Below are 26,773 nucleotides of genomic sequence, written 5' to 3'. Positions count from 1 at the left end.
CTGCCTGCCTGCATTTACTCCACCTTGATTGATGTTACCCTTTGCCTGGTAACAAAGGGAAGCTTTGAAGCGAGCACAGGAACAGAGGACACGCAAATATACCCAGCGTTCGGGTCTGTAAAACATATTGTGGCCCTTACAGGCTTATTCAAAGAATGTGCACTATAGATGCGACACCAATGCTTATCACTGTGTAGCGACGTATGCGCGCTTGTTTGGTTACACCACAGGGTCACGGAAGAGGCGCATGTGCACTAGAGACAAAGCGCAGGGAGGCAATTTGAAAATGGCGGTGCCAAAGCTTACACTATAGAAACATTTTGGAATGGAAGTGCACAAAACTGTAAAGCCATTGCAATTTTCAATGCGGCGTTTCAGGAGGGGGGATAATGGCAAAGAGAAAGAGGGAGGTTATTTTTTTTTAACTTTCCTTCTCCTTTAAAGCTATCTAATGTATCAGCCTGTACCACTGATTCAGGGAGAGAATTCGACTGTAAAAAAACCCTTCCAAACCATTAGGAGGAAACTCTTTTCTTCTAATTGGAATGGGTGACATCATTGTTCAATATTCAATATCATTTGCAAGCACTTAACCATTGTTTCCCATTCTCTATAGACTGTCGACATCAAACAGTCTCTTGATGCTTGTGAGCCCCAGGTAGGTGTCTCTCTTTCAGAAATGAAGCAGGAGCTGGTGAGAGTCATCCAGAAGGAGATGAAGATAGCAGCAGGGGCCGAAAATCTGAACCATGCCACCAAGGACAGAAAGACCAGAGCCCTGATGAAGGAGCTGAGGAAGAGCAGTGAGAATAGGCTGAAAGCCCTTTACTCCTCTCTCCTCAAGCTCAATGAGGAGATAGCTCGGAGGGAAGCAGAGCATGTTCCAGGTGAGTCACAACAGGCTCTAGCCTCTTTTCTATTGGCATTATATGGGGTAATGTGTGTCATCCTAACATCCCATCCACTACCCCTTCATGGACATTAAACTAAGCCCCACAGAACTATAGATGAATTGTATGGCTTTTGCATGTACTTTTCAAACCACTGACTACTAATAGCATCTTACCAAATCAAGAAACATCCTTAAGCCTTAGGTTCAAGAAAGTTTTTATATTTGAAAATTCATTCACTATGTTTATTTACTGTCTCTTTAGATGCAGCAGTGGAGACTGCTAGTGACACTGGTGCAAACCTCCAAGCAGAAGAGGTCAGCGCATCTGAGGTTCAGGTTGTTTCAGAACCTGCCAGTGATTCTTTCCAAGTGAGTATTTTATACTGATGCCATTCATTTCTTGGCCAGAACATAAACATTGCTTTTATCATATCCATGTGATGCCATATTCATTCATTGCACAATTGTCCCTTGTTTGCAGCATCAACATGACGAATCCACTGAAGAACCAGTGCCAGAGGTAGACGAGGTGCCTGAAGAGCCATCAGAGAGGTGAGGATATTGTGGAGTTTATTAGAGACCAGATTAAATCCCTACCCCATACTTTCATCAAATAAAATCTTCACAATAACAGGATTATTCTTCTGATTAAAGTAAAGTATTAGATTGGCACAGAAGAGGACAGATGGTAATATGCACCTGCACTTTGGCTGGGAGATTACACAATACATAATTCAATAGCACAAAGCTACCTCTGAATTATGGCTATGGGGTGCTGTGCTATTGAGGATTATGGAGAATGAATCGGCTAAGGGTAAAAAGAAACGCAAAATAACAAACTTACTTTTCCTTATAGTGAGATATCTGTGGATGAAGAAAACATCAGCCCAACTCCACCTGATGCAGCAGAAGGATGTCCACTGGCAGTGACAAAGGACCCACAGTAAGTTGCAACCTGCACATGATGATACTATTAACATTTCATTTGAAATAAAAATGAGTTTCATTTTGGGTATTTCTTTTTCAGGGCTTTGCAGTTGACCAACTACACACTGCAAGACTTCAACCAACGTGGTTTCCTAGGCGAGGGCGGATTTGCCAAGGTAATATTAAACTTAATCCATAATTAGGATGACTATTGGCACATGCAAGAACAGTGGCAAAACAGTTAGTTCTGTTACCTTGCAATTTTGGGGCAAGTATGGATCGATTCTTGCAGCTCTCTGAAAGGGGTATGGATGTTCTGCATGTATCTTCCTGCATTTCCTGAGATTCTCTCTTATTCCAGGTTCTCCTTGTTGAACACGCGGCAACCAAAAGATCCTATGCCCTGAAAATCTTGAAAAAGGAGAGCATCACCTCCTCAAGGGGCATTGAAAGGTCAGTTTATGGAAATTATCATTTTAGCATGGTTGGCTTTGTTACTTACCCATGTCCCTTGTTTTGACAATGAATGCTTTTAATATTCAGGATCTTGCTAGAGAAACGGGTTGCTTTCGCCGTTGCTGACCACCCTTTCATTGTGGATATCCACGCCACCTTCCAGTCAGAATACCATCTATTCTTTCTGATGGAGTACGTTGCTGGCGGCTGCTTAAAGAGCTACCTGCAGAGGGAAGGTGCATTTGAACAACCAAGAGCTATGTAAGTACAAATTAACCTTTACCTAGAGTCATGCGGGTGCCATTCAGACAAAGTAAGTAGTATACGGGGTCTGGCTCCTTGTTTATCTGACAAAGGCAAGAGGATGTAAGAAAACATCATTATTTGGAAAAACATAACATATTTATTTAAGCGGAGCTGCATGCAGAATATACCATGATAGTAAGTGGGTCTCTTGACTTACAGCGAGCCAGTAATATTTAGACAGAGATACACTACACTAACAAATATATAACTATGTATTCAATAACCTAATTATGGGAGTCTCTTTGCAGGTTCTATGCTGCTTGCATGCTGATGGCCATTTCCTACTTACATGAAAATGACATCATACACCGGTAAGTATATTTATTATTTTCATGTACATGAAACATTTTGCAATATAAAATGTAAGGGAGCATTACTGCTAAACATATCAGACAAGGGAATAGAAGCCAATATTAATATCCCTGTAGAGCATGACCACAAGAGCAAGAGAACTTCAGCCTTGTGCTTTTAAAAGGCCATGGATCTACTCAGTGACTTATAATATCCTTATATTTTACAAAATTAATTGTATTATTCACGTTACATCACTAATTATTTCCCCTTTTGTCACAGTGTCCCAGATATGTTGTACTTTGCTAACTTTTGCTGTTGTTTTACCACAGAGACCTCAAGCCGGAAAACCTACTCTTAGACAGCAGCGGATATGTTAAACTGGCTGATTTTGGGCTGAGCAAAGACGGTAAGGATTCTAATAAACTAACAAATCAAAAAAAGTTTCCGTTTCACATAATGTTATTGAGGTTCATGAAGTGACTGACATTTGTAGTTTCATATTATGAGAAAGTGAGAGTGAACTTTTCCTACTAAGTTATGCTTTAGCAGAGCAGATTGAAGGAGGAAAGAAGAGGTGAAATCACTGGAGGGTGCCAACTGTTAGGCATATCCCCCATTGATTAGTATCACTTAATGTTTAGTTTGTTTGCTGAGCATGCAGGTCAGAATAAAAAGAAAACTGAACAGTTACTGTATGTGTCTAACGTGGCCCAGCAACTAGTGACCAACTGGCTAAAAGGTTAGAGAGAGACGCAACATAGTGATTTGTGTTCTGGCTGTTACGTTAGACATCTGTTTACTCCAGCTGTTATGGATTACATTTTTTGGCTGACTATATTGAAAACATTTTTTTCACAGACAATATTTTACCCAGTTTCATTATCAAACTAAACATTATTAAACTGAGTCGATACAGATAAATAAGCCCCAACTGATCATCCGTTTACTTACAATAACTGTTTGTTTCAGGAATTGGCTACGAAGGCCGAACAAGTAGCCTGAAAGGATCTTTTGGCTACATGGCACCAGAAGTCCTCGCCAGGGAGCCATACTCAAGATCTGTCGACTGGTGGTCTCTGGGCATTGTAATATACGAGATGCTAGTTGGGGAGGTAAGTAGAAACTTTAATAACTGGACGGAATAGGCAACTGTTTATTAACTTAATAACATCAAGCATCAGCTATATTAGTTACATATGGCCACAGAGCAATAAGTTGTTTGTGTGGCAGCATTTTTGCATTGATTGCATTTGTAGGGAATATAAATGGTATGCTAAGATATGCCCACTACAATCTATCCTTACAAACCCCCTTAATGTATGTAGCAACAGGTTTTGAAGCCTTCTTAGTCACTTACAACTGATTAGTTCTATAAACTATAGTAAAAGAGAACTTTCTTATGTTCCACATTGCAGAAACCAATGCTGAGACCATCTACTGGTTTAGTCGTTCCGACGTTCCTGGCAGCGGATGCCGTCAACTTAATATCAGGGGTAAGTTACTCAGTAAGTTAAGGGCGCAAGCTGTGGTCTAACCAGTAATTCATGAACAGGTAGCACTATCCTTGCATCCCTTAAATCATTTCCTTCCAATTTGTGCAGTCTAACTGTGTATTAGCCTTTATAGCCAGCGCTGCAACATAGCTTATCTGCTAATGTTTCTAAGGTCAATCATTCTCTTTCTTTGTAGCTCTTACAGCGGGACCCATTGAAGCGGCTGGGCTCAAGTGAAGAAGATGCATGTGATGTTATGCATCATTATTTCTTTCGAGTAAGTTCATCTTTCAGTCAACTTTTGGTAGCTACAGAAATGAACTAAGGGTAAGGCCACACGTGGAGATTCGGCACTGAGGCAACTTTGGGCGTTATTGAAAACGCAATCCTCGCGTGTGCATTAGCGCAGGCGACTTTTCATTGTAGCCTATGGGGAAACCCGCTGAGGCAGTTCGGGGAGATAGTCGCTCAAAAGACAAGGGGATTAGTCGCCAAACAAAAAAATCTAGCGGAATCTACTCGTATGGACTAGCCCTAAAGGTACAGATGAACTCCCGATGTTTATATGCAAATCAAACATATTTTAAATAAAATAAAAGTGTAAGTATGCTAAGTAACAATTAATAATAAATGTTTTTATATTGTCTATTAACCAGAGCATTGACTGGATGGCTTTGCTAGAGAGAAGAATGCAGCCCCCGTTCATACCTGAGGATGTTAGACTTTCAGAGGATGGAGATCAACATCTAGTTCTAACTCCTCCCTCCGAGGGTTCCTTGGCCATGGAAAAGGAGATTGCGGAAGCCTTTAGGGACTTCGATTATACCGCAATGTAGAGCTCCAGGATCAACCTGCAATGCCAAAATCACCAGCGTGAGATCTTGATTTGTATTTCCCTTCCTTCCTCTGCAGTAGGACCGGCGGTGCCCCTCCTTCTTCCACCTCCACCAGCGGTGCCCCTCCTCCTTCCACCACAGCTCCACCAGAGTTGACCCTTCTTTTACCACCATAGCTCCCCCAGCGGTGCTCCCCCACTTCAAATTAAAATATGGTATCATAAACAGGAGCGCACTTAAGCCACTCGGTAGACCCAGCATTCTTTTTCACTCCATCCCTCAGTGTGCAGACGCCGGGGTCTGTGAGCTACCTGGGGTTTAATAGAATGGAATAGAATGCAGCATTCACCAAGCAGCTTAATGACGCTCATGTGTATGCTGCCATATTGCTTTCTATTCCTTATCCTTCCACCATAATACCACCAGCGGTGACCCCCCCCTTTAAATAATAGTTACACCAGCGTTGCCTCCCCTATAAAATATGGTATCATAAACTGGAACACCATTAAGCCACTCGGTAGACCCTACATTACTTTTCACTCCATCCCTCAGTGTGCAGACGCCGGGGTCTGTGGGCTGCCTGGGGTTTAATGGAATGGAATAGAATGCAGCATTCACCAAGCAGCTTAATGACGCTCATGTGTATGCTGCCATATTGCTTTCTATTTCTTTTCCTTCCAACCTAATACCACCAGCGGTGACCCCCCCTTTAAATCAGTTACACCAGCTTTGCCTCCCCTTTCCATATAAAATATGGTTTCATAGACAGAAGCCCCCTTAAGCCACTCAGTAGACCCTGCATTCTTTTTCACTCCATCCCTCAGACTGTAGAAGCCGGGTCTGCAGGCTGTGTGGTTTCCAATGGAATGGAACAGAATGCAGCGTTCACCTAGCTGCCTAAAAGGTGCTCATGTGTATGTTGCCATATTCCTTTCTGTTTCCCTTACCCTATTTCCCTCAATTAAATATGACGCGTTGATCCTGGGAGCAAATCCGATTGCCATTAAGGAGTCAGGAAGGAATTTTTTCCTCTAGTTTCTCAGAGGTTTTTTGCCTTCCTCAGGATCAAAAAGCGTAGTTTTTTAATTGTTATCAATAATAAATAAATTATTACATATTTAATTAACTTCCATGTCGCTGTGTGTATCTTTATTCCGGGTATTGGTGTGTCTATTTTACTAGAGAGGGGGAGGGAGTAAGAAAATGGCTTGCAATAAAGAAACACTGAAAGGTTCAGTACCTGTGAGTGACACCAGTCCTACTGTAGGTATGGCTGCTCCACAAGCATTATCACACTGGGCCGGAGAGTTTGTTTATAATAGTTATTCTTTGCATTCTCCCACCATTCATCATCATGGTATGAAGGCTGAATGCTCAGCGCACCTGCTGGTACATACACGCATCAAAAATAAAAATAAAGTCGTTAGAGAACATTCCCACTGACTGCTATACAGCCTTGCCAGCTTTTACTTGCAGAGTTTTTTTATGGCAACTTATGTTTTTTTCCTTTAAAATGGACCTGTCACCCAGACACAAAAATCTGTATAATAAAGGTCCATTTCAAATCAAACATGAAATCCAATTTCTATTTTTTTATTAAAGCGTTCATAGCTGTTGTAAACTTATTTAAAAATCTCAGCTGTCAATCAAATATTGTCTGCCCCTCCTCTATGCCTTAGTCATAGAGATGGGGCAGACAATTACATTCACTTTCCATTCAGCACTTCCTAGATGTCACTGCTCTCCCCACATTCCCCCAGTTCTCTTAACCATTTAATTGTGTAGCCAGGGCATAGGGGTTGGACATCAGGTCCCCCATTCTGGTGTATGAACAAGATTCTGAGATGATACAAGGCTTGCCTTAATAACAGTGACCACAAAATGGCTTCCGCCTGCTTGCTATAATTATGAATTCCCAGACTGAAGGAAACAAGATTAAAATAATTTATATAGTGCAATTAAAGTTAATTTTTTTGGACGACAGATCCCCTTTAAAGGAGAACCAAACCCTTAATATTAAAATCCCCCCTCCCTGCTACCCCCCCCAACCTAGGTGTTACCCTCGGTAAATGATCAGAACTCTTTACTTATCCCTTGTTGCAGAGTCAGCCAGTCGGAGTTCACGGGCGCCATCTTCTTCTCTTCTATAATATTTGTGAAGTAAGCGCTGTATCGGGCATGCGCAGTTGGAGCAGTCTGACTTTTTTTAACAACTGCGCGTTCGCCGAAAGTCATGGAAGAAAACCTGAAGATTACCGAAGAGAAGATGGCACCCGTGAACTCCGATGCACTGAATCTGCAACGAGGGGTGAGTAAAGAGTTAGGGGCATTTACCGAGGGTAACACCTAGGCTGAGGGGGGGGGTATTTAATATAAAAGGGTTTGGTTCTCCTTTAATAAATTCCAAGTATTTGAGGTTTCAGAAAATCGAGAAAAAACACCAACTCAGTTTATGATAAATCAGCCCCTTAAAACATGTCACTGCCATTAGTACACTTTAGGCCTAAGAGGGACTGAACCCCAAAAGATGTCATTGCCATTAGTGCACTTTATTAGTAGCAGTTGCCTACACATCAGTTTGACCAGGCACCTGAAGCAAGTAGAGCAGCGCTGGTGGCAATAAGGTGACTGGATACAGAGACTGATAGGTTGCCAGCGACAGAAACACAGCATTTAGTAACAGGCTACCTGAAAAACAAAACAGAATAAATATTTGCGTTCCGACATTTAAGAAACCATTTGACCAACTTGTTTCTTGTACCACAGGGGAGTGTGGCCTCAAACAAAACGGCAGTAAATAAAAACTTAAGTAAATCACTTAAAGCAAAGGGGCAATATACAGCGCAGTTCAATATGGGCAAAATAAAGGTTTATTGAAATAGTGGTAAAGTCATTATAAAGGTGACCTCCCATTTTCCAGCTACCGCTTCCCTCTCAGGTTACATATACATTCATCAGAAGAAGAAATTTGACTGTAAATGTGATTGCCTTCCTACAATTGTCTAAGAACCATGGACGTTTGAAAAAAGTATTAAAGCCTTAGTCAGGCCCGGACTGAGAATTTAAAAAGGCCCTGGGATTTCAGGTACACAGAGGCCCAATCAGCCCACAAAGAGGCCCAAACAGCTCCCACCAGCCCACTAAATACTGACTTTCTATGGGACCTTATAGCAGACCCTCTGGCATTTGCCAGAACCCACAGATTGCCAGTCCGGGCCTGGCCTTAGTGACTGAACTCATCTTGATTAAATCTTGAACACGGATGTATTTTACCACTTTACACGATAAAAGCCCTTCTCCTAAGGAATTACCACAGGCAAAGAATAGCATGTCTCAAAGCATACAGAAGTAGTAAAGAGGTACACACCTTTAACAGTTGCCAGGATAAAAAGAGCAATCACGGCATTGTTAATTACACACGTGGATTTGGCCACACAAGACAGAACGGTGTATGGATTCAACAAGTAGCTGAGGAGAATAAGAGTTCCAGTGAGAAATTTCCATTGCAAAGGTTTGTATGACAGCTCCATAAAGAATGGGTTTGCCGAGACAGTAGTGATGTGTGGGTCAGGTTTTTCCCGACTCGTACCTACCCTCCCTCCACCCGTTCCCACCAGAGCCCGACTTCCTTCTATAGACCCGCGCCAACCCACCCTGACGATGATGTCACAAAAGGAGCGGGTCTATAAAAGTTCAACCCAGAAGTCGCATTTGTAAGGTTGTGGGCGGGGAGAGCAGTCAGAAGAGCTTGACCCATACCCACCCATGACCCGGAAAGGGGGGGTGCAAGGTTGGCCCACACATCACTACACAGAGCCCTGAGTATAACCCAACTAAACGCTTGTGGGATGTTTTTTTTTTTTTTCCAACAGACTGATCCCCAGCATCAGTGGTCAATCCAAAAACAATAATGCTTCACCGTGTAATAGAAAGCCTTTCCAGAATAGCAGTAGTTGTTATAGCAGCAAAGTTCATAGTCATACCCATGGTTTTGATAAGAGATGTTTGACAGGGAGCCCAGATTCTTGTGGCCACACAAAGTATATGCAATGTGTAGACATTGCTGAAGGCATATATTGTGAGAAAGCCCAGCTGCTGTGTTGTGAATTAAATATAGACAGATTCTAGGTCCAATAACATCCAGTAGAAAGGGTTAAAGGAAAACTATACCCCTCAAACAATGTAGGTCTCTATAAAATAATATTGCATAAAACAGCTCATATGTAAAACCTTTTCATAATAATATACTCTTTTAGTAGTATGCGTCATTGGGTAATCCTAAATAGAAAACTGACATTTTTTATAAATAAGGGCAGCCCCCTAGGATCGTATGATTCACGGTGCACACAAACACACCAAACAAACTATACATGTTAGGTCACATGAGCCAATTAACAGAGTTCTGCCTTTTGCTTCCACACTTCTTCCTGTTACAGTTAGAGTTGTAGTATTTCTGGTCAGGTGATCTCTGAGGCAGCACAGAGACCATCACTAAATGGTGGTTCAAGGCAAGAGATGTAAAAGGGCAATATTTGCTTAAATCTATATTCCAGTTTGATAAGATTCTTTAATATGCCACTTCATTTGATATAAACTGTTGCTCAAGTATTCATTTTGGGGGTATAGTTTTCCTTTAATGAAGGTGTACCTACTCAATAAATAGAGTTACATTACTCCTGTTTGATATGTGGTAGTGGCTGTGTACTGAGCAGTAATAAGTTTGGAAAACATATTGCCATGGCTGAGAAAAGCTTTGTTCAAACATTTTGTAAAGGAAAGCAAGTATGCCACCATTTTTCATGATAAGCTGGCTATTGGTTGGTATTGTTACATTAGAGACTCTGAATAAGGTTACCAGGAATCATGGCTGCTCCCAATAAAATGAACAAATTCAAAACAGTCTTGCACAGTCAGATAAATAGGTTTATTATATATATATATATATATATATATATATATATATATATATATATATATATATATATATATATATATAATCCTAGCTGCTGCTAGGCGCTAACAGTGATGGAATATGATGTTTAACAATCACCAATTGCCTAAGGGGAAGATCCAGCATGACAAAGAAAGGATAGCTGTGGGTCGAGCATCTCATCCTAGAGTGCCGCTGCCGCATTTTTTTATATTTTTAACCAATAAATGTTCAATTAACTACACACAATGCAAACAATATTTCCATCCAGTAAATACTGTTTCCTTCCCCCAAGCAATACTTACAAAAGAGACACCTTCAAAGGTACATAGTACATCTCAGTTGGTACCCTTAGGAGTTCATGTCCTTCCTGAGGATATTTTTTCAGCTCCAATAAAAGCTTTTGCTTCTTAAACTGCAGAGGAAAAACAGAACATCGGCATTAATCCCCTTACAGTCGGTTTACAGGAACAAGCAATAGGTTTTCAGAAATGAATCCCTGTGGAGTTGGGTTTATATTAAAATCTATTAATAGCTATACACTTTTCAGATGCACGAAAGAGGAAAAGCAATCATAAAGGTTTAATGCTTAAGGCACAGGGGAAGTCTCCTTTGCCGACACCAGTTGAGATATTGCCCCCTTGTCTTCAGCATAAGGAAGGAGTTTTCTTTATTACACTCTGACTCTGTACAAAGGCAACAAAATCTAGAGATTAATGTCTATCTGTGGCAGCAAAATAATGCTAATGGTGTCATAAGCCAGCCATAACCTCCCCCAGTAATCAATTTACCAACATCTCACTTACTTCATGTCTGTTTAAAGATGAAACCATCACTTTTCTTTTAATAATTTGATTTACCTTAGTCATGCATTTCTCCAAATTACACCAACATCTGATGTTTTTTTTCTAAAGCAGAGACTAGATTGCTTAACATTCCCAAGAGAGAGATAATCATGTTTAGGAGGAAGCAGATATTGATTGCTGCTTATAGTAAAAGCTGAGCCAAGTAAGCCTTAAACAAAGACATTTACAGTGTTACCTTCCATTTGTTATTTGGAGTATACAGTAACTAAGTCCAAAATATTCTTCTAGAAAGTGACATTTGTGATCCTTTTTCATGAATATAAAAGTAATCTTACCATTTATTTGTTGTACTCCTGAACAGCAAGGTACAGGGTTACAGCAGTGAGGGCATCCGTTATCTGGGGGAAGAGAATAAGATTTATTGCTAAATACACAGGGCATCAGAACACATGGCAACAAAAGCAAAATAAAAAGTACAGACAACCTCTGGCTCTGCTATCATCAGAGCTACAGGGAGATGGAGTTCTGCAATACGTATTGAATCAATAAGGCACAATAAACAATAACAAAACTGCAGAACCAATATGTCTGAAGAGTGCAAGCTTGAATAGAGTGAGAGTGGGGCAGTACAATCGCTGAATCCACTTACATTAAATCACCCATACCGACCCACCCAGGAAAAAAACAGCACTGCCAAAAAAAAGAAGAGGAAGCCCCTGTGCACATTGGCACATCAATAACGAAAGCACCTTTTGCTGCAGAGGAATGGTACTGCAGAAAAGAAAGGAACTCCCTCCTAAAACTCTGTAGATAATAAGGTAGCCTTAGAAAATGCATTTATTGACATGCAGGAGCAGTGGTGTAACTAGATATTATGGGGCCCCACAGCAAATTGTTTTCTGGCCCCCAAAATGTCTAGCGGTTGACCTGTTTTACCAATATTTATTGAAATTGTATATGAATCAGGGCCTCATGGGGCTCCTATACCTCCTGCCCCCCCCCCTGCAGCCACAAGGTCTGCTTCCTCTGAAGTTACGCCCATGGGTAGGAGAAAGAAAACTGAATATGTAATTAAGTGGGTCAGCAACTTTGGTGATTTGGGTGTTCAGGTACGCTATTTTGATCTACTTCTAACAACATAGGTTCTGCTTTCCCTTACCATCTGCCTTTTTAAGATATATCAATTCCTTTTAATGTGCTGGTATTCTTTGTTTTGAGAAATAAGGCTAAATTGATAACATTATAGATAAAATAAGCAATATAGCAGACATCGCAAAGATTTATTATGACATCAAGTCTGTGTTCCAGGGCAGTAAGAAGTATGGATGCACCAAATCCACTATTTTGGATTCGGTCGAACCCCGAATCCTTTGCAAAAGATTTGGCCGAATACTAAACCTGAATCCGAATTTGCATATACAAATTATGGGTGGGAATGGGAAAAGGAGATTTTGTGTACTAACCGTTAAATCTCTTTCTCTCCAGTCGCTTGGGGGACACAGGAACAATGGAGTATAGCTTGCACCACTAGGAGGCAGGACACAACAAAAAACAAACTAATCCCTCCTCCTCCTACTATACCCCAGCTCCCAGGTCGGAGCCAGGCCAGTTCGTACCAAAGCACAGAACAGGAGGTTACCAAAAAACTTGAAGCCTTAATAACTATATACAATGAAAAGTCGGTTGCAATTATCAACCGTGTCTGAAGGCCTCGACCGGGGAGGGAAGTCCTGTGTCCCCCAAGCGATTGGAGAGAAAGAGATTTAACGGCAAGTACACAAAATCTCCTTTTCTCCTTAGTCTGCTTGGGGGACACAGGAACAATGGGGACATACCAAAGCTGTCCCAAAAGAAACATGTGGGAGGTAGAGGCCTATGTGTACCTTCCTGCCATAGGGGGTGTCAGATCCTGCAAAAATCAAAATGGTAGAATTTCCCAAAAGTATGGATGGAAGTCCAAGTGGCAGCCTTGCACAACTGTTCAGCTGAGGACTGATTCCAAAAAGTCCAGGACGTACTCATTCCTCTGGTGAAATGAGTCTTGAGTCTAGCTGGGGCGCTTAGTCCCTGAGCTGTGAATGGCCTGCTTGATCCAACAGGAGATGGTTGCCTAAGTGGCAGGGGAGCCCTGAAGGGGCCCCAAGGGAATGATGAACAGAGAGTCTGACTTACGGCGGTGCAGGTAGTACAGGTATAGGATCCCTTATCCAGCAAACTGGAAAATGAGGTTCAATGTTGATAAATGCAAGGTTATGCACTTTGGCAAAAATAATATAAATGCAAGTTATACACTAAATGGCAATGTGTTGGGAGTTTCCTTAAATGAAAAGGATCTAGGGGTCTTTGTAGATAACACGTTGTCTAATTCTGGGCAGTGTCATTCTGTGGCTACTAAAGCAAATAAAGTTCTGTCTTGCATAAAAAAGGGCATTAACTCAAGGGATGAAAACATAATTATGCCTCTTTATAGGTCCCTGGTAAGGCCTCATCTGGAGTATGCAGTGCAGTTTTGGACTCCAGTCCTTAAGAGGGATATAAATGAGCTGGAGAGAGTGCAGAGACGTGCAACTAAATTGGTTAGAGGGACAGAAGACTTAAATTATGAGGGTAGACTGTCAAGGTTGGGGTTGTTTTCTCTGGAAAAAAAGGCGCTTGCGAGGGACATGATTACACTTTACAAGTACATTAGAGGACATTATAGACAAATGGCAGGGGACCTTTTTACCCATAAAGTGGATCACCGTACCAGAGGCCACCCCTTTAGACTAGAAGAAAGGAACTTTCATTTGAAGCAACGTAGAGGGTTCTTCACAGTCAGGACAGTGAGGTTGTGGAATGCACTGCCGGGTGATGTTGTGATTGCTGATTCAGTTAATGCCTTTAAGAATGGCTTGGATGATTTTTTGGACAGACATAATATTAAAGGCTATTGTGATACTAAACTCTATAGTTAATATAGGTATGGGTATATAGAATTTTAATTAAAAGTAGGGAGGGGTGTGTGTATGGATGCTGGGTTTTCATTTGGAGGGGTTGAACTTGATGGACTTTGTCTTTTTTCAACCCAATTTAACTATGTAACTATGTAACTATGATATCCAGAAAGCTCCGAATTAAGGAATGGCCATCTCCCATAGACTCCATTTTATCCAAATAATCCAAATTTTTAAAAATGATTTCCTTTTTCTCTGTAATAATAAAACAGTAGCTTGTACTTCACCCGAACTAAGATATAATTAAGCCTTATTGGAGGCAAAACCAGCCTATTGGGTTTATTTAATGTTTAAATGAATTTCTAGTAGACTTAAGGCATGAAGACCCAAATTACGGAAAGATCCATTATCCGGAAAACCCCAGGTCCCGAGCATTCTGGATAACAGGCCCCATACCTGTACTTGAGAGCACGCACGGGATCGAGTGAATGAAGGGCCACCTCCTTAAAATTGGAAGGAGAGGGACAGAAGGTTGGAATGGTGATCTCTTGGTTCAAATGGAAGGAGGAAGGTATAGTGCGGAGAACAACCCTATCCTGGTGAAAGGTGAAGAAAGGAGATCTGCAGGAAAGAGCAGACATCTCCGATACCCTGCGAGCCAATGCCATGTGAGCCATTGAATAGGAATGGAAGACAAAGGTTTGAAGGGAGATCGTTGTAGAGATCGTAGTACTAGAGAGAGATCCCAAGTCGGTACAGGAGACCGGACGGGAGGCCGAACATGGGCCAACCCCTGTAAGAAGGTTCTGACATCGGAATGTAAGGCTAATCGTCTCTGGAACAATATAGACAGAGCCGAGATCTGGGATTTTAGGGATCCCAAGGATAGCCCTATGGATAGTCCCTCTTGCAGGAAGGCCAGGATGTTGGCTACGGAAAAAGTAAAAATAAATGTAATAGAAAAATAAAATCTAACTCCTGATAGGAGATCTATGTCCTAACCTCCTGAGGACACAACGAAACTGGCCTGGCTCCACCTGGGAGCTGGGGTATAGCAGGAGGAGGAGGGATTAGTTTGTTTTTTGTTGTGTCCTGCCTCCTAGTGGTGCGAGCTGTACCCCATTGTTCCTGTGTCCCCCAAGCAGACTAAGGAGAAAACATTTTTTACTTCCTTGTTTTGTGACAAAAAGTCACTTGATTTCCCTCCCTACTCCTAATTTGCATATGCAAATTAGGATTTGGTTCGGCCGGGCAGAAGGATTCGGCCGAATCTTGCTGAAAAAGGCTGAATCCTGCCCGAATTCCGAACCGAATCATGGATTCAGTGCATCCCTAGTAAGAAGCAAGAGCTTCTCCTACACCTGTGGTTGGGGGTATCTAGAAAAAAAAGCACAAAGTACTGCTGTTCCCTGAAAATTAGCTCCTACATTCTGGCAGTATAGGGCTAAAAGGGATGCCCTACATGAATGAATGAATGAGAGAAAGGGGAAACCCACAGAGGTGTATACCATATTAGGGGCCAAAAAATAAAAAAGAAGCCAGATCAGAACCTGAATCAATACATCTACAGGTACCACTGCTAGACACTTTCCAAAAACAGGCCAACTAGAAGGCTGTTTGAACCTTCTGTGAATACGACACCTTAAAAAAACATAACGTGCCTTGGAGTGGAGAAGCAAGAATAGGTAAGTGGGTGAGTTTTTTTCCCCGTGTGCCTGTGCCGCACTGAGAGACAAAGCTAAGGTTATTCACTTACCATGAATACTATCTCTGCATAGTCTACAAGGAAATGGAAAAGATATACAATGAGCGGCGTCTGAAAAAAGAAAAAAATTGTAAAAATGCAATGCACTATGTGACCTACACTTATAATACATATCTATAAAATCTTACAATTGTTTTGGGCACAGTAGTCACTTTATTGAATTGCAAATAGAAAAAAATACACCAACCTAGATAACACTTAACTGCTAGAGCTGTTTCACATAATTTAATTATTGATTGTGCCATTACAACATTTGAATTTCAGCTCTAAAAAGTAATATACCGTATATACTCGTGTATAAGCCGACCCGTGTATAAGCCGAGGTACCTAATTTACCTAAGAAAACTGGAAAAATGTATTGACTCGTGTATAAGCCTAGGGGCTGATTGAAAATCAATCTGTACTTTGTACAGGAACGCTCCTCTAGTCATATAGACAGCCCTGCTGAGAATAAGGATTGCACTTCCCCAAGCAAACAGCGTATAAGAAATTCAAATCCCGTAATATCGGATCCCTCACCTCCCTCTCCCATAGCGCATCAGGACTCTGTGACTGACGATCGCCGCCCGGAGCAGGTCCAGGAGCTCCGGGCGGCGCGTCCTTCCCTGCCGGCGTCCTTCCAAAATGGCGGCGCCCATGGCCGCCACGTGGGTAGAGGCGCCGGCCATCGTCAGTCACAGAGTCCTGATGCGCTATGGGAGAGGGAGGTGAGGGATCCGATATTACGGGATTTGAATTTCTTATACGCTGTTTGCTTGGGGAAGTGCAATCCTTATTCTCAGCAGGGCTGTCTATATGACAGGGATCCGGTGAGGGATTGGCGTATGACCCGCGTATAAGCCGAGGTCGAGTTTTTCAGCACATTTTGGGTGCTGAAAAACTCGGCTTATACGCGAGTATATACGGTACCATGGATAGTGTAAGCATGAAAAAAATCTATATATGGGTGTTCAATGAACAGTTAGACACTTACCTCATGAAAGACATCTCCTGAGTAAGGGGACACTCCAAGGTCCAACAAGGCCATCCCTTCCACCACTGCAAGAGACAGCCAAAGTTACTCCAGTTTTGCTTGTAAAAAGGAAAAGTATATAACAGTGCTAATGACAGCAATGTCTTCTGTGGCATGAGAAAGCATGTCAGCCATCCTCAGCAGCAATACTAGAGTGAAAATCCTTTGATGTAATGCACGTTCTTTCAGATTTATGGCCTAGTACCAGTTTTGAGGTTCAACAATTGTTAAGGGAACCCCTACACATAGTTTAGAAGACAATTACCAGTTTAGTGACAATAAAAGCACAAGGCTACAGGCTGTGTGACACAGATATAAAGGTACAGGAAACTGTAATTTGTATTAAAAATTAGAAAAAACCTGAAGATGTTATGGATATTAAAAGTCACTGGTTCTGTGGCCATATAAAGGCACAAGGCTGCAGGCTGATTTATACAGGTAACTGAGTATCAGTCGTGTATTATAAGGGATAATGTACCCCTACTGTAAATTATAAGGATATTAGAAGTCATTGAGTCATTCTGTGACCATAAAAAGGCACAAAGCTGAGTTATACAGATGATTCGGTGCATCACTCATGTATTATAAGGGATAACATACCTCCTATTGTAAATTATATAGCAAATAAAGTACCCCCTCTTGTAAAATATATAGGGATGCACCGAATCCAGGATTCGGCCAGGATTCTGCCTTTTTCAGCAGGATTCGGCTGAATCCTTCTGCCTGGCCGAACCCGAATTTGCATATGCAAATTAGAGGGCGGGCGGAAATTGTGAGATTTTTTGCCGTAAAACAAGGAAGTAAAAAATGTTTTCCCCTTCCCACCCCTAATTTGCATATGCAAGTTAGGATTCGGCCGAATCTTTCATGAAAGATTCGGGGGTTCGGCCGAATCTTTCATGAAGGATTCGGGGGTTCCGCCAAATCCAAATTAGTGGATTCGGTGCATCCCTAAAAATATAAGGATATTATAAGTTACCGAGGAGTTTCATGACCATATAAAAACACGAGGCCGAAGGTCAGGGAATTCCAAGGTAACTTCTAATATCCTTATATTTTGCAACTGGGGATACTTTATTTATTATAATACACAAGTTTCAGTGAGTCATGTGAAAGAAATGGAAAAGTTCAATACAAACGCACACCCTGGTCCTCCAAATGCGAAGCCCCGGTGCACGGTGAGATAGGTATCGGCCACCTATACAATGTATACGGCAAAGGATTCACTGGTAGACTGGTAATGCTGGCAGGGTGATACCTGTGCTTTAAATTTATTTATTTAATGCTGCATTAAATAAATTTAAAGCAAGGGTATCACCCTGCCAGCATTACCCATGTGCCAGCGAATCCTTTGCCGTATCATGCGAAATAAATAACATCAGAACTCACCGTTTATAACTAATAACATCAGAACTCAAGGATATAATTTACAATATATTTATGGCTTTTGTGTATTATAAGGACATTATAAAATTATAACATATGTACTGTATTACAGGTATAGGAACCCTTATCCGGAAACCCGATATCCAGAAAGCTCCGAATTACGGAATAGACTCCGTTTTATCCAAATAATCCAAATTTTTAAAAATGATTTCCTTTTTCTCTGTAATAATAAAACAGTACCTTGTACTTGATCCAAACTAAGATATAATTAATCCTTATTGGAAGCAAAAGCAGCCTATTGGGTTTATTTAATGTTTAAATGAATTTCTAGTAGATTTAAAGCAGGAAGATCCAAATTACAGAAAGCTCCGTTATCCGGAAAACCCCAGGTCCCGATAACTCTGGATAACTACTACTCAGCTACTGTAATTATTAGGATAATGAAAGCCATGTTCTTCATAATGATAAATGCCCTTAACCCTGGTACATTAAACACTCCTCTCAGCTTTCTCTACCCCCACACATGATAAATATCCTATATACCTAACCCTAATTTTACTGCAAGCAACACTTCCCAATCAAAAACACTTGAATGTCCAATAACAAAAGTTTTTTAATGAGCAAGTCAGTAGGAAACGGACTAATGTTTCTATGAATTACTTGAATGAAGTCTATGGGGTACATTCACTAAAATGCAAAGTTGCGCTCAGCGACGCAAAAGGTAGCGAAGTTGTGCTTGCGCAAATGCTTCAGGCAAAGCAAAGTTGCGCTAGAGAAGGGGAATTTGCATATTTGCAGAGATGTTTTATTGCCCTACGCATGTGCCCAGTGTGCTATATATTATGAAAAGTAGGGGGGAAGCAGGGTACCCAAAAAAAACTGTGTCCTTTTGCAGGGCATGGAACACAGACGGGGCAGAGGGCAGACAGGGCATGGAACACAGAGGGGGCAGAGGGCAGGCAGGGCACACAGTGGGAGCATAGGGCAGGCAGGGCACACAGTGGGAGCATAGGGCAGGCAGGGCATGGAACACAGAGGGGGCAGAGGGCATGGAACACAGAGGGGGCAGAGGGCAGGCAGGGCATGAAACACAGAGGGTGCAGAGGGCAGGCAGGGCATGGAACACAGAGGGGCAGAGGGCAGGTAGGGTACACAGTGGGAGCATAGGGCAGGCAGGGCATGAAACACAGAGGGGGCAGAAGCAGGCAGGGCATGGAACACGGGGGGCAGAGGGCAGGCAGGGTACACAGTGGGAGCATAGGGCAGGCAGGGCATGAAACAGTGGGAGCATAGGGCAGGCAGGGCATGGAACACAGAGGGGGCATAGGGCAGGCAGGGCATGGAACACAGAGGGGGCAGAGGGCAGGCAGGGAACACAGAGGGGGCAGAGGGCAGGCAGGGCACACAGTGGGAGCATAGGCCAGGCAGGGCATGGAACAAAGAGGGGCAGAGGGCAGGCAGGGCACACAGTGGGAGCATAGGGCAGGCAGGGCATGGAACACAGAGGGCAGGCAGGGCATGGAACACAGACGGGGCAGAGGGCAGGCAGGGCTTGGAACACAGAGGGGGCAGAGGGCAGACAGGGCATGGAACAAAGAGGGGGCAGAGGGCAGGCAGGGCACACAGTAGGAGCATAGGGCAGGCAGGGCATGGAACACAGAGGGCAGGCAGGGCATGGAACACAGACGGGGCAGAGGGCAGGCAGGGCTTGGAACACAGAGGGGGCAGAGGACAGACAGGGCATGGAACACAGAGGCAGGGCATGCAACGCAGGGCATGGAACGGGGCAGAGGGCAGGCATGGCTTGGAACACAGAGGGGGCAGAGTGCAGGCAGGGCACACAGTGGGAGCATAAGGCAGGCAGGGCTTGGAACACAGAGCAGACAGGGCATGGAACACAGAGGGGGCAGAGGGCAGGCAGGGCATGGAACACAGAGGGGGCAGAGGGCAGGCAGGGCATGGAACACAGAGGGGGCAGAGGGCAGGCAGGGCATGGAACACAGAGGGAGCAGAGGGCAGGCAGGGCATGGAACAAAGAGGGGGCAGAGGGCAGGCAGGGCACACAGTGGGAGCATAGGGCAGGCAGGGCATGGAACACAGGAGGCAGAGGGCAGGCAGGGCTTGGAACACAGAGGGGGCAGAGGGCAGGCAGGGCATGGAACCCAGACGGGGCAGAGGGCAGGCAGGGCTTGGAACACAGAGGGGCAGAGGGCATGGAACACAGAGGGGGCAAAGGGCAGGCAAGGCACACAGTGGGAGTATAGGGCAGGCAGGGCATGGAACGCAGAGGGAGCACGGGGCAGGCAGGGCATGGAACACAGAGGGGGCAGAGGGCAGGCAGGGAACACAGAGGGGGCAGAGGGCAGGCAGGGCACACAGTGGGAGCATAGGCCAGGCAGGGCATGGAACAAAGAGGGGCAGAGGGCAGGCAGGGCACACAGTGGGAGCATAGGGCAGGCAGGGCATGGAACACAGAGGGCAGGCAGGGCATGGAACACAGACGGGGCAGAGGGCAGGCAGGGCTTGGAACACAGAGGGGGCAGAGGGCAGACAGGGCATGGAACAAAGAGGGGGCAGAGGGCAGGCAGGGCACACAGTAGGAGCATAGGGCAGGCAGGGCATGGAACACAGAGGGCAGGCAGGGCATGGAACACAGACGGGGCAGAGGGCAGGCAGGGCTTGGAACACAGAGGGGGCAGAGGACAGACAGGGCATGGAACACAGAGGGGGCAGAGGACAGACAGGGCATGGAACACAGAGGGGGCAGAGGGCAGGCAGGGCACACAGTGGGAGCATAGGGCAGGCAGGGCATTGAACACAGAGGGAGCACGGGGCAGGCAGGGCATGGCACACAGAGGGGGCAGAGGGCAGGCAGGAAGTACACAAAAAAGTCAAAAACCTCAAAACTCATCAGCACAACCACCCAAAATCTAAATACTGGTCACATAGAAGCTGGCTGTAACCACCCCCTAATATTAGGAGCACAATAAGCCACCAAGTATGTAAAAGATTAGCAGCCTCCACTGAATAGTAAACGCCCCCGTATTTCACAAGCGCCCCGATATTACAGTAAGGGAAAAACCGGAGTAAAATCCTGCCCCAAGAAAAAACCTAATGCTGCCCAGCTCAACCACATACTCATTCAGTGGAGCACTGTGGCAGGGTTCTTCTCCAGGCAATTCCCGATTGACCGCCATTTGAAGAAGGCGCCGAATATGCGCCGAATGTCACGTGACGGAGGCGTTCCCCGAGACGTTCGCGTGTGCGTGACGTCATCCACGGCCTGTTGGAACTAGCAGCTACCGTGATCACAGGCTGCAGAAGGCGATCTCTTGGGTTTGACGTTAAAACGTGGAGGTAGATGTGACAGCATATAGTAACATGTTTGTTATAGAGCGATAATTGCAATCACTGGCGGTTTATACCAATAACAACAAGCCAGGGAGCTGCTTTATGTCATGTGTAGCAGATAGCGCCCACCTGTGCCTGAGTGTTGGCGACCTGTCAAGCACTTTTATTGGTATTGGGTTAGAATTCACGCTCCTACTTTTAACCCCTTGTTTCAGTGACACAAACAAAGATTGGCCCTTATAACACTGAGAGGGGCTGTACACCAAAGACAACTCATCTCTTTAGGTCTAGGAGGCAAAAAACACTCCAAAATGCTTTCATAGAGCAGGGAAATCGACTGACATTAAAGGGATGGTTCAACTTTTAAGTTAACTTTAAGTATGTAATAGCTACAAGGCTACACATGTCTTGTTATTGCTACTTTTTATTTTTCATTATTCTATTCAGGCCCTCTTTAAGTCAGATCAATGCATGGTTGCTAGAGAATTTGGCCCCTAGCAACCAGATCGATGACCTTGCACACTGGAGTGTGGTTTTCAGAATTTGAATGTTCTTTGCTATTTTCTTAGTCTCTCTTATTAAATACTGTCATACTGTATATTTAATAGGCAGTGACAGCTGACACCACTAAGGACTGGTTATAACTGATTACAACATTAAGGGGCAGATTTATCAAGGGTCGAAGTGAAATTGAGGGAATTTTACGAAGTTAAATATTTCGAAATTCAAAGTAATTTTTGGAAACTTCGACCATCGAATAGGCTACTACGACTTCGACCTTCAATTCAAAGTAAAATCGATCGACTATTCTACCATTCAATAATCGAAGTCTCTTTAAAAAAACTTTGACTTCAATACTTCACCAACTTAAACCTGCAGAAGTGCTATGTTAGCCTATGGGGACCTTCCAGAGCATATTTCTACGTTTTTTGTATTCGAAGGATCATACGATAAAATTGTTTGAATCGTACGATTAGAAGTACGATCGTACTACGATCGGAATACGATCGTACGATGCAAAAAATCCTACGAATTCGACTTCGAATTTCGTAGTATTCAATTCGATGGTCGAATATCGAAGTATTTTCCACTTCGAAATTTAAATCTGCCCCTAAATGTAGTAATGAGGAGATATTGTTCAGGTTATTCATGGCTTTGTTGCAGGTGCCAACATGTTATTTACAAGTTTTGAGACTCCTGTCATTGACAACTTACAATCGAATTTATTTGCTGCAGTCACAGAAACATAATACTAGACATTAGGGGCAGGTTATTCAGGACCCTACCTGTGTATTGGGAGGAGGCTGGAGGCACTAGAAGAAGCCCCCCCGGGACACCAGTGTTCATGGTATCAGTAAAGTTGTTTGCATGTGTATATACCTGGTCAAATGGTAGCCTCTATAGGCACAACCTGAAAAAGGAGCCTGAAAATTCTGGCTTCTTTGAAATTCTTCTTATGTGCACTGGTGTTTCTGGAGTTCATGCCACAAGCAGAAAAGCAGGCACAATTGCAAATTGGTATTGGATGCAAGTTTAAAGAAGCACATATAGGTACCAACACCTTCATAAATGGCTATTTTTTTTTAAAGTGGCCATTGTTTGCTGCCTCTAGCAATCATAAGTGATCCCTAGTGTAACTAGTGTCCTGTTTGAGATGGAACCCGGAACCTCGGCAATACAAGTTACCAAAATTGCAGAATGTATCCAGTTTGTGGATGTAATATATTTGTATGGGTTAGCTGGCAACCTTACGAGCGATGTGATTCGTGCACCTATTAACTTTTACATTCTAGAAGCTTGTACTTATAGATAGGGATGCACCGAATCCACAATTTTGGATTCGGCCGAACCCCCAAATCTTTCTCGAAAGATGTGGCCGAATACCGAATCTGAATCCTAATTTGCATATGCAAATTAGGGGTGGGAAGTGGAAAACATTATTTACTTCCTTGTTTTGTGACAAAAAGTCACACAATTTCCCTCCCCGCCCCTAATTTTCATATGCAAATTAGGATTCGGTTCAGCTGTGCAGACGGATTCGGCCGAATCCGAATCCTGCTCAAAAAGGCCGAATCCAAGAAAGCAATAGATAGACTGGAGCCAACCACGGGATATTAAGATAAAAAAAAAGTCTTTATTTCCAAGCATCTTTAAAAACACAGACAGGCATTCTCCTGAGACTGTTCAACTAAACCATAGCGTGTCTAGTCACCTGACGCGTTTCGTGCCTCTCTTTGGCACTTCATCAGAGGTGGAGTCTGTTCCTGGCTCTCTGTCTTATATAGTGAGTACAATTAAAACAACACACCCATTAAAATTAGCATATTACACTTGTGGTTTGTTTTCAGGCTATATTTTCTCTATTTTCTCTATATATCTGTGGGAACGTTTAGTCAAAATTTATATAATAGTCAGAATCTCAATAAATAAAGATTATTCTAGTATTTTAAGTTCACTTTAGTTTAAAGGAAGCATGAAACCTCCCAATCACTATTTAATCCCTGTGGAAGGCGTGTTTTTAATGTGAAAATCCAGTATACCTCCCTTTGATCTATTTTTTTCTGCAAGTCTCCTCCTCTCACTCCCTAGTTTAACCAATTCTATGCCTTGGAATTTTATTAAGTTGAAATTACCATTATGATTTAACATGATATGTTTGCTTATAGCTGATACTCTCCTATGGCTATGACTAATGTGATCCAGGTTATTCAGATTAATGGGTGTGAGATGTTCTCGTACCCGTTCTTTTAAAGATCGGCATGTGCGACCCACATATTGTAAGCCACACTCACACGTTGCTAAATAAATGACACATTTAGAGTCACAGTTAATGTAACTACGTATGGGGTAATTCTTTCCAGTTACAGTGCTATTAAAGCTTTCCTTTATCATTGTGTTTACAAAACCTTACATTTGTTTTTGCCGCATTTATAGCACCCATTTTTGTTTAACCATAGATCACTTCTTTTTCTAGTTTTTTTGTGTAAATATAGACTGGGGGAGACATCACTTGCAATGGTTCTATTACGTTTAAATACATATCTGATATTATTCAGGACCGATTGGTCCAGTAGTGGATCCATTCTAAGGACGTCCAATCTTCAAAAAGGCCGAATCCCGAACCGAATAATGGATTCGGTGCACCCCTACTTATAGAAAATATAAACCTTTAAATTAAATTGGTGTAATATTGATCTATAGTGCTATTCTTAGCCAAGTTATATTATTTTTTTGTAGTGTCCAAGGTACTGATATAATAAATTTAATATGAACAGCTCCACCCAATGGCTAGTTTTCCGACTGTGATCCAGTTACCGAGGAGCTTGTCAAAAAAAAAAAAAGGACTTTTTTTTATTTCTGATCTTATTAGGAAAGACATGAGAAACTTTAGATGCCTTTTCTCATATCTTTCCTGAGGAGAGCAACATCAGAAGAGTTCAGAGTGCTTAGAATATCTCTCTGATCAATTTTACATTAATTTATTTTAAAGGTTTACGTTTCCTTCTAGCACACAGTATTTGACAAGTGAGCTCAAAAATAAATGTAAACACCAACTTAAAGGGGTGGTTCACCTTTGTAAACTTTTAGTATGTTATAGAATGGCCAATTCTAAGCATTTTTTTTAATCGGTCTTCATTATTTATTTGTTATAGTTTTTGAATTATTTGCCTTTTCTTTCTGACTCTTTCAAGCTTTCAAATGCGGGGTCACTGACCCCATCTAAAAACAAATACTCTGTAAGGCAAAAACTTCTTGTTATTGCTACTTTTTATTACTCTTCTTTCTATTCAGACCATCCCCTATTAATATTCCATATTCTCATTCAAATCAATACATGGTTGCTAGGGTAATTTGGACCATAGTAACCCGATTGGTGGCATTGCAAACTGTAGATCTCTTGAATAAAAAGCTAAATAACTTTAAAAAAACACAAATAATAAAAAATGAAAACCAATTGCAAATTGTCTCAGAATATCACTCTATACATTATACTTAAAGTTCATTTAAAGATGAACAACCCCTTTAAAGAATAGAAAAACAAAATGAATGTACTCATGCATTTAAATAAAAAACTGGATTTTTTGGGACACATTAAAATCCACTAGACCTCACAAAAAAGCCTAACGCGTTTCATGCTTACCCAGCACTTAATCATAGGCAAGTGCTGGGTAAGCATGAAATGCGTTAGGCTTTTTTAATATGTCCCAATATATTCAGTTTTTATTTAAATGCATTCAAGTACATTAATTTTGTTTTTCTATATAATTTCCTCTTTTGGTCACTAGAGGTCCCTCATGCATTGATCTAAATATAAATATATATATATATATATATATATATATATATATATATATATATATATATATATATATATATATATATATATATATATATAAAATAGGTGTGCTGATCGGCTACACTGTGTTTGATTTTTACCAACTTAAAGAAGGTTCAAAAAGAGGCACTGAAATTCTCTGGTTTCAAAGCTTGCTGTGCAACATTAAAGGTGAACTGTCGCGAAAATGAAAATTTAATATAAGCTTCATCATACTGAAATAAGATCATCAATTAAATATTCTGCATAATTTCTGAAATAATTATGTTTATCTTCACTATCCCTCTCTCAGCATCTGTTTTCTTCATTCTGTCTTCATGCAGAAGTTGGGTGTCAGATATTCATTGACAGTTAGATCCAATATATCTTATAGGGGGGCTTCCTTTCCTAGCAGATGTATTGGAGCTCACTCAAATAACTGATTCAAGTACAAACAAAATCTAACAAAACAACTGCCTTTTGCACAAATCCTGCATGTACAGAGACAGGATGTGATTTTTAGAGTGAGCTCTAATACATCTTCTAGTCAAAAGGACCCCCTCTTTTATCCAAGCCGTCAATGAATATCTGACACCCAACTCCTGCATGGAGAATGAAGAGAAACAAATGCTGAGAGAGGAATAGTGAAGATAAACTTGATTATTTCAGAAATGGTACAAAATATTTAATTGATTATATTTAGAAAACTTCTTATTTCAGTATGCTGAATTATATTACATTTTCATTTTAACAATAGTTCCAATGTTGCTGATATAAAGTAAAGTTGGCTATACAGTAGTTCTAGAGTATACAAAATTGCAAATAAGTACTTGTCTTAATTGGCAGTACATGAGCACTGATGTTTTGAAACCTCTTTAATAATGAGTCTTGATTTGCACTTGTAGAGATCATGGCTAATTAGTTAGGTTGCCAATGGTGATAAATGTCACCACCACCTCTGGGCGTGCTGCCCCACATAACTCTTTTTGTCACTTGCCTCCAGTAACAGGGCCGGAACTAGGGGTAGACAGGTGGCCAACCAGGTTGCCTAGGGTGCCCGATCACCTTGGC

At 42.2% G+C, this 26,773-nt stretch overlaps 1 protein-coding gene and 2 long non-coding RNA genes across 5 annotated transcripts; 1 reads left to right on the top strand and 2 right to left on the bottom strand.

The window, feature by feature from the left end:
* Positions 1-372: 372 nt before the first annotated feature.
* Positions 373-6,624, bottom strand: LOC121399378. 2 transcript variants are annotated; one of them, XR_005964986.1, is made up of 6 exons: positions 6,445-6,624; positions 5,077-5,219; positions 3,827-3,975; positions 2,074-2,498; positions 1,737-1,847; positions 373-1,425 (listed from the first exon to the last, which is right to left on the bottom strand). It is a non-coding gene; the product is annotated as an uncharacterized LOC121399378 (long non-coding RNA). The 2 variants fall into 2 exon arrangements; XR_005964985.1 differs by lacking the exon at positions 373-1,425 and having other exon boundaries at positions 1,440-1,847.
* Positions 3,973-5,204, top strand: LOC121399377 (serine/threonine-protein kinase N2-like). Its single transcript, XM_041579944.1, has 3 exons — positions 3,973-4,368; positions 4,565-4,645; positions 5,025-5,204. The coding sequence occupies exons 1-3, from the start codon at positions 4,297-4,299 to the stop codon at positions 5,202-5,204; spliced, it is 333 nt and encodes a 110-aa protein (XP_041435878.1). The 5' UTR covers positions 3,973-4,296.
* Positions 6,625-7,761: 1,137 nt separating the features above from the next.
* Positions 7,762-21,322, bottom strand: LOC121399376. Of its 2 annotated transcripts, none has more exons than XR_005964983.1 (4): positions 21,175-21,322; positions 10,440-10,549; positions 8,572-8,672; positions 7,762-7,892 (listed from the first exon to the last, which is right to left on the bottom strand). It is a non-coding gene; the product is annotated as an uncharacterized LOC121399376 (long non-coding RNA). The 2 variants fall into 2 exon arrangements; XR_005964984.1 differs by lacking the exons at positions 7,762-7,892; positions 8,572-8,672; positions 10,440-10,549 and adding exons at positions 11,281-11,338; positions 15,630-15,689; positions 16,612-16,676.
* Between the last annotated feature and the right edge of the window lie 5,451 nt (positions 21,323-26,773).

Source organism: Xenopus laevis, chromosome 1S (genome assembly GCF_017654675.1).
Source record: "Xenopus laevis strain J_2021 chromosome 1S, Xenopus_laevis_v10.1, whole genome shotgun sequence".
In the NCBI taxonomy this organism is placed as follows: domain Eukaryota; kingdom Metazoa; phylum Chordata; class Amphibia; order Anura; family Pipidae; genus Xenopus; species Xenopus laevis.
This window is presented reverse-complemented; position numbering and strand designations above follow the sequence as displayed.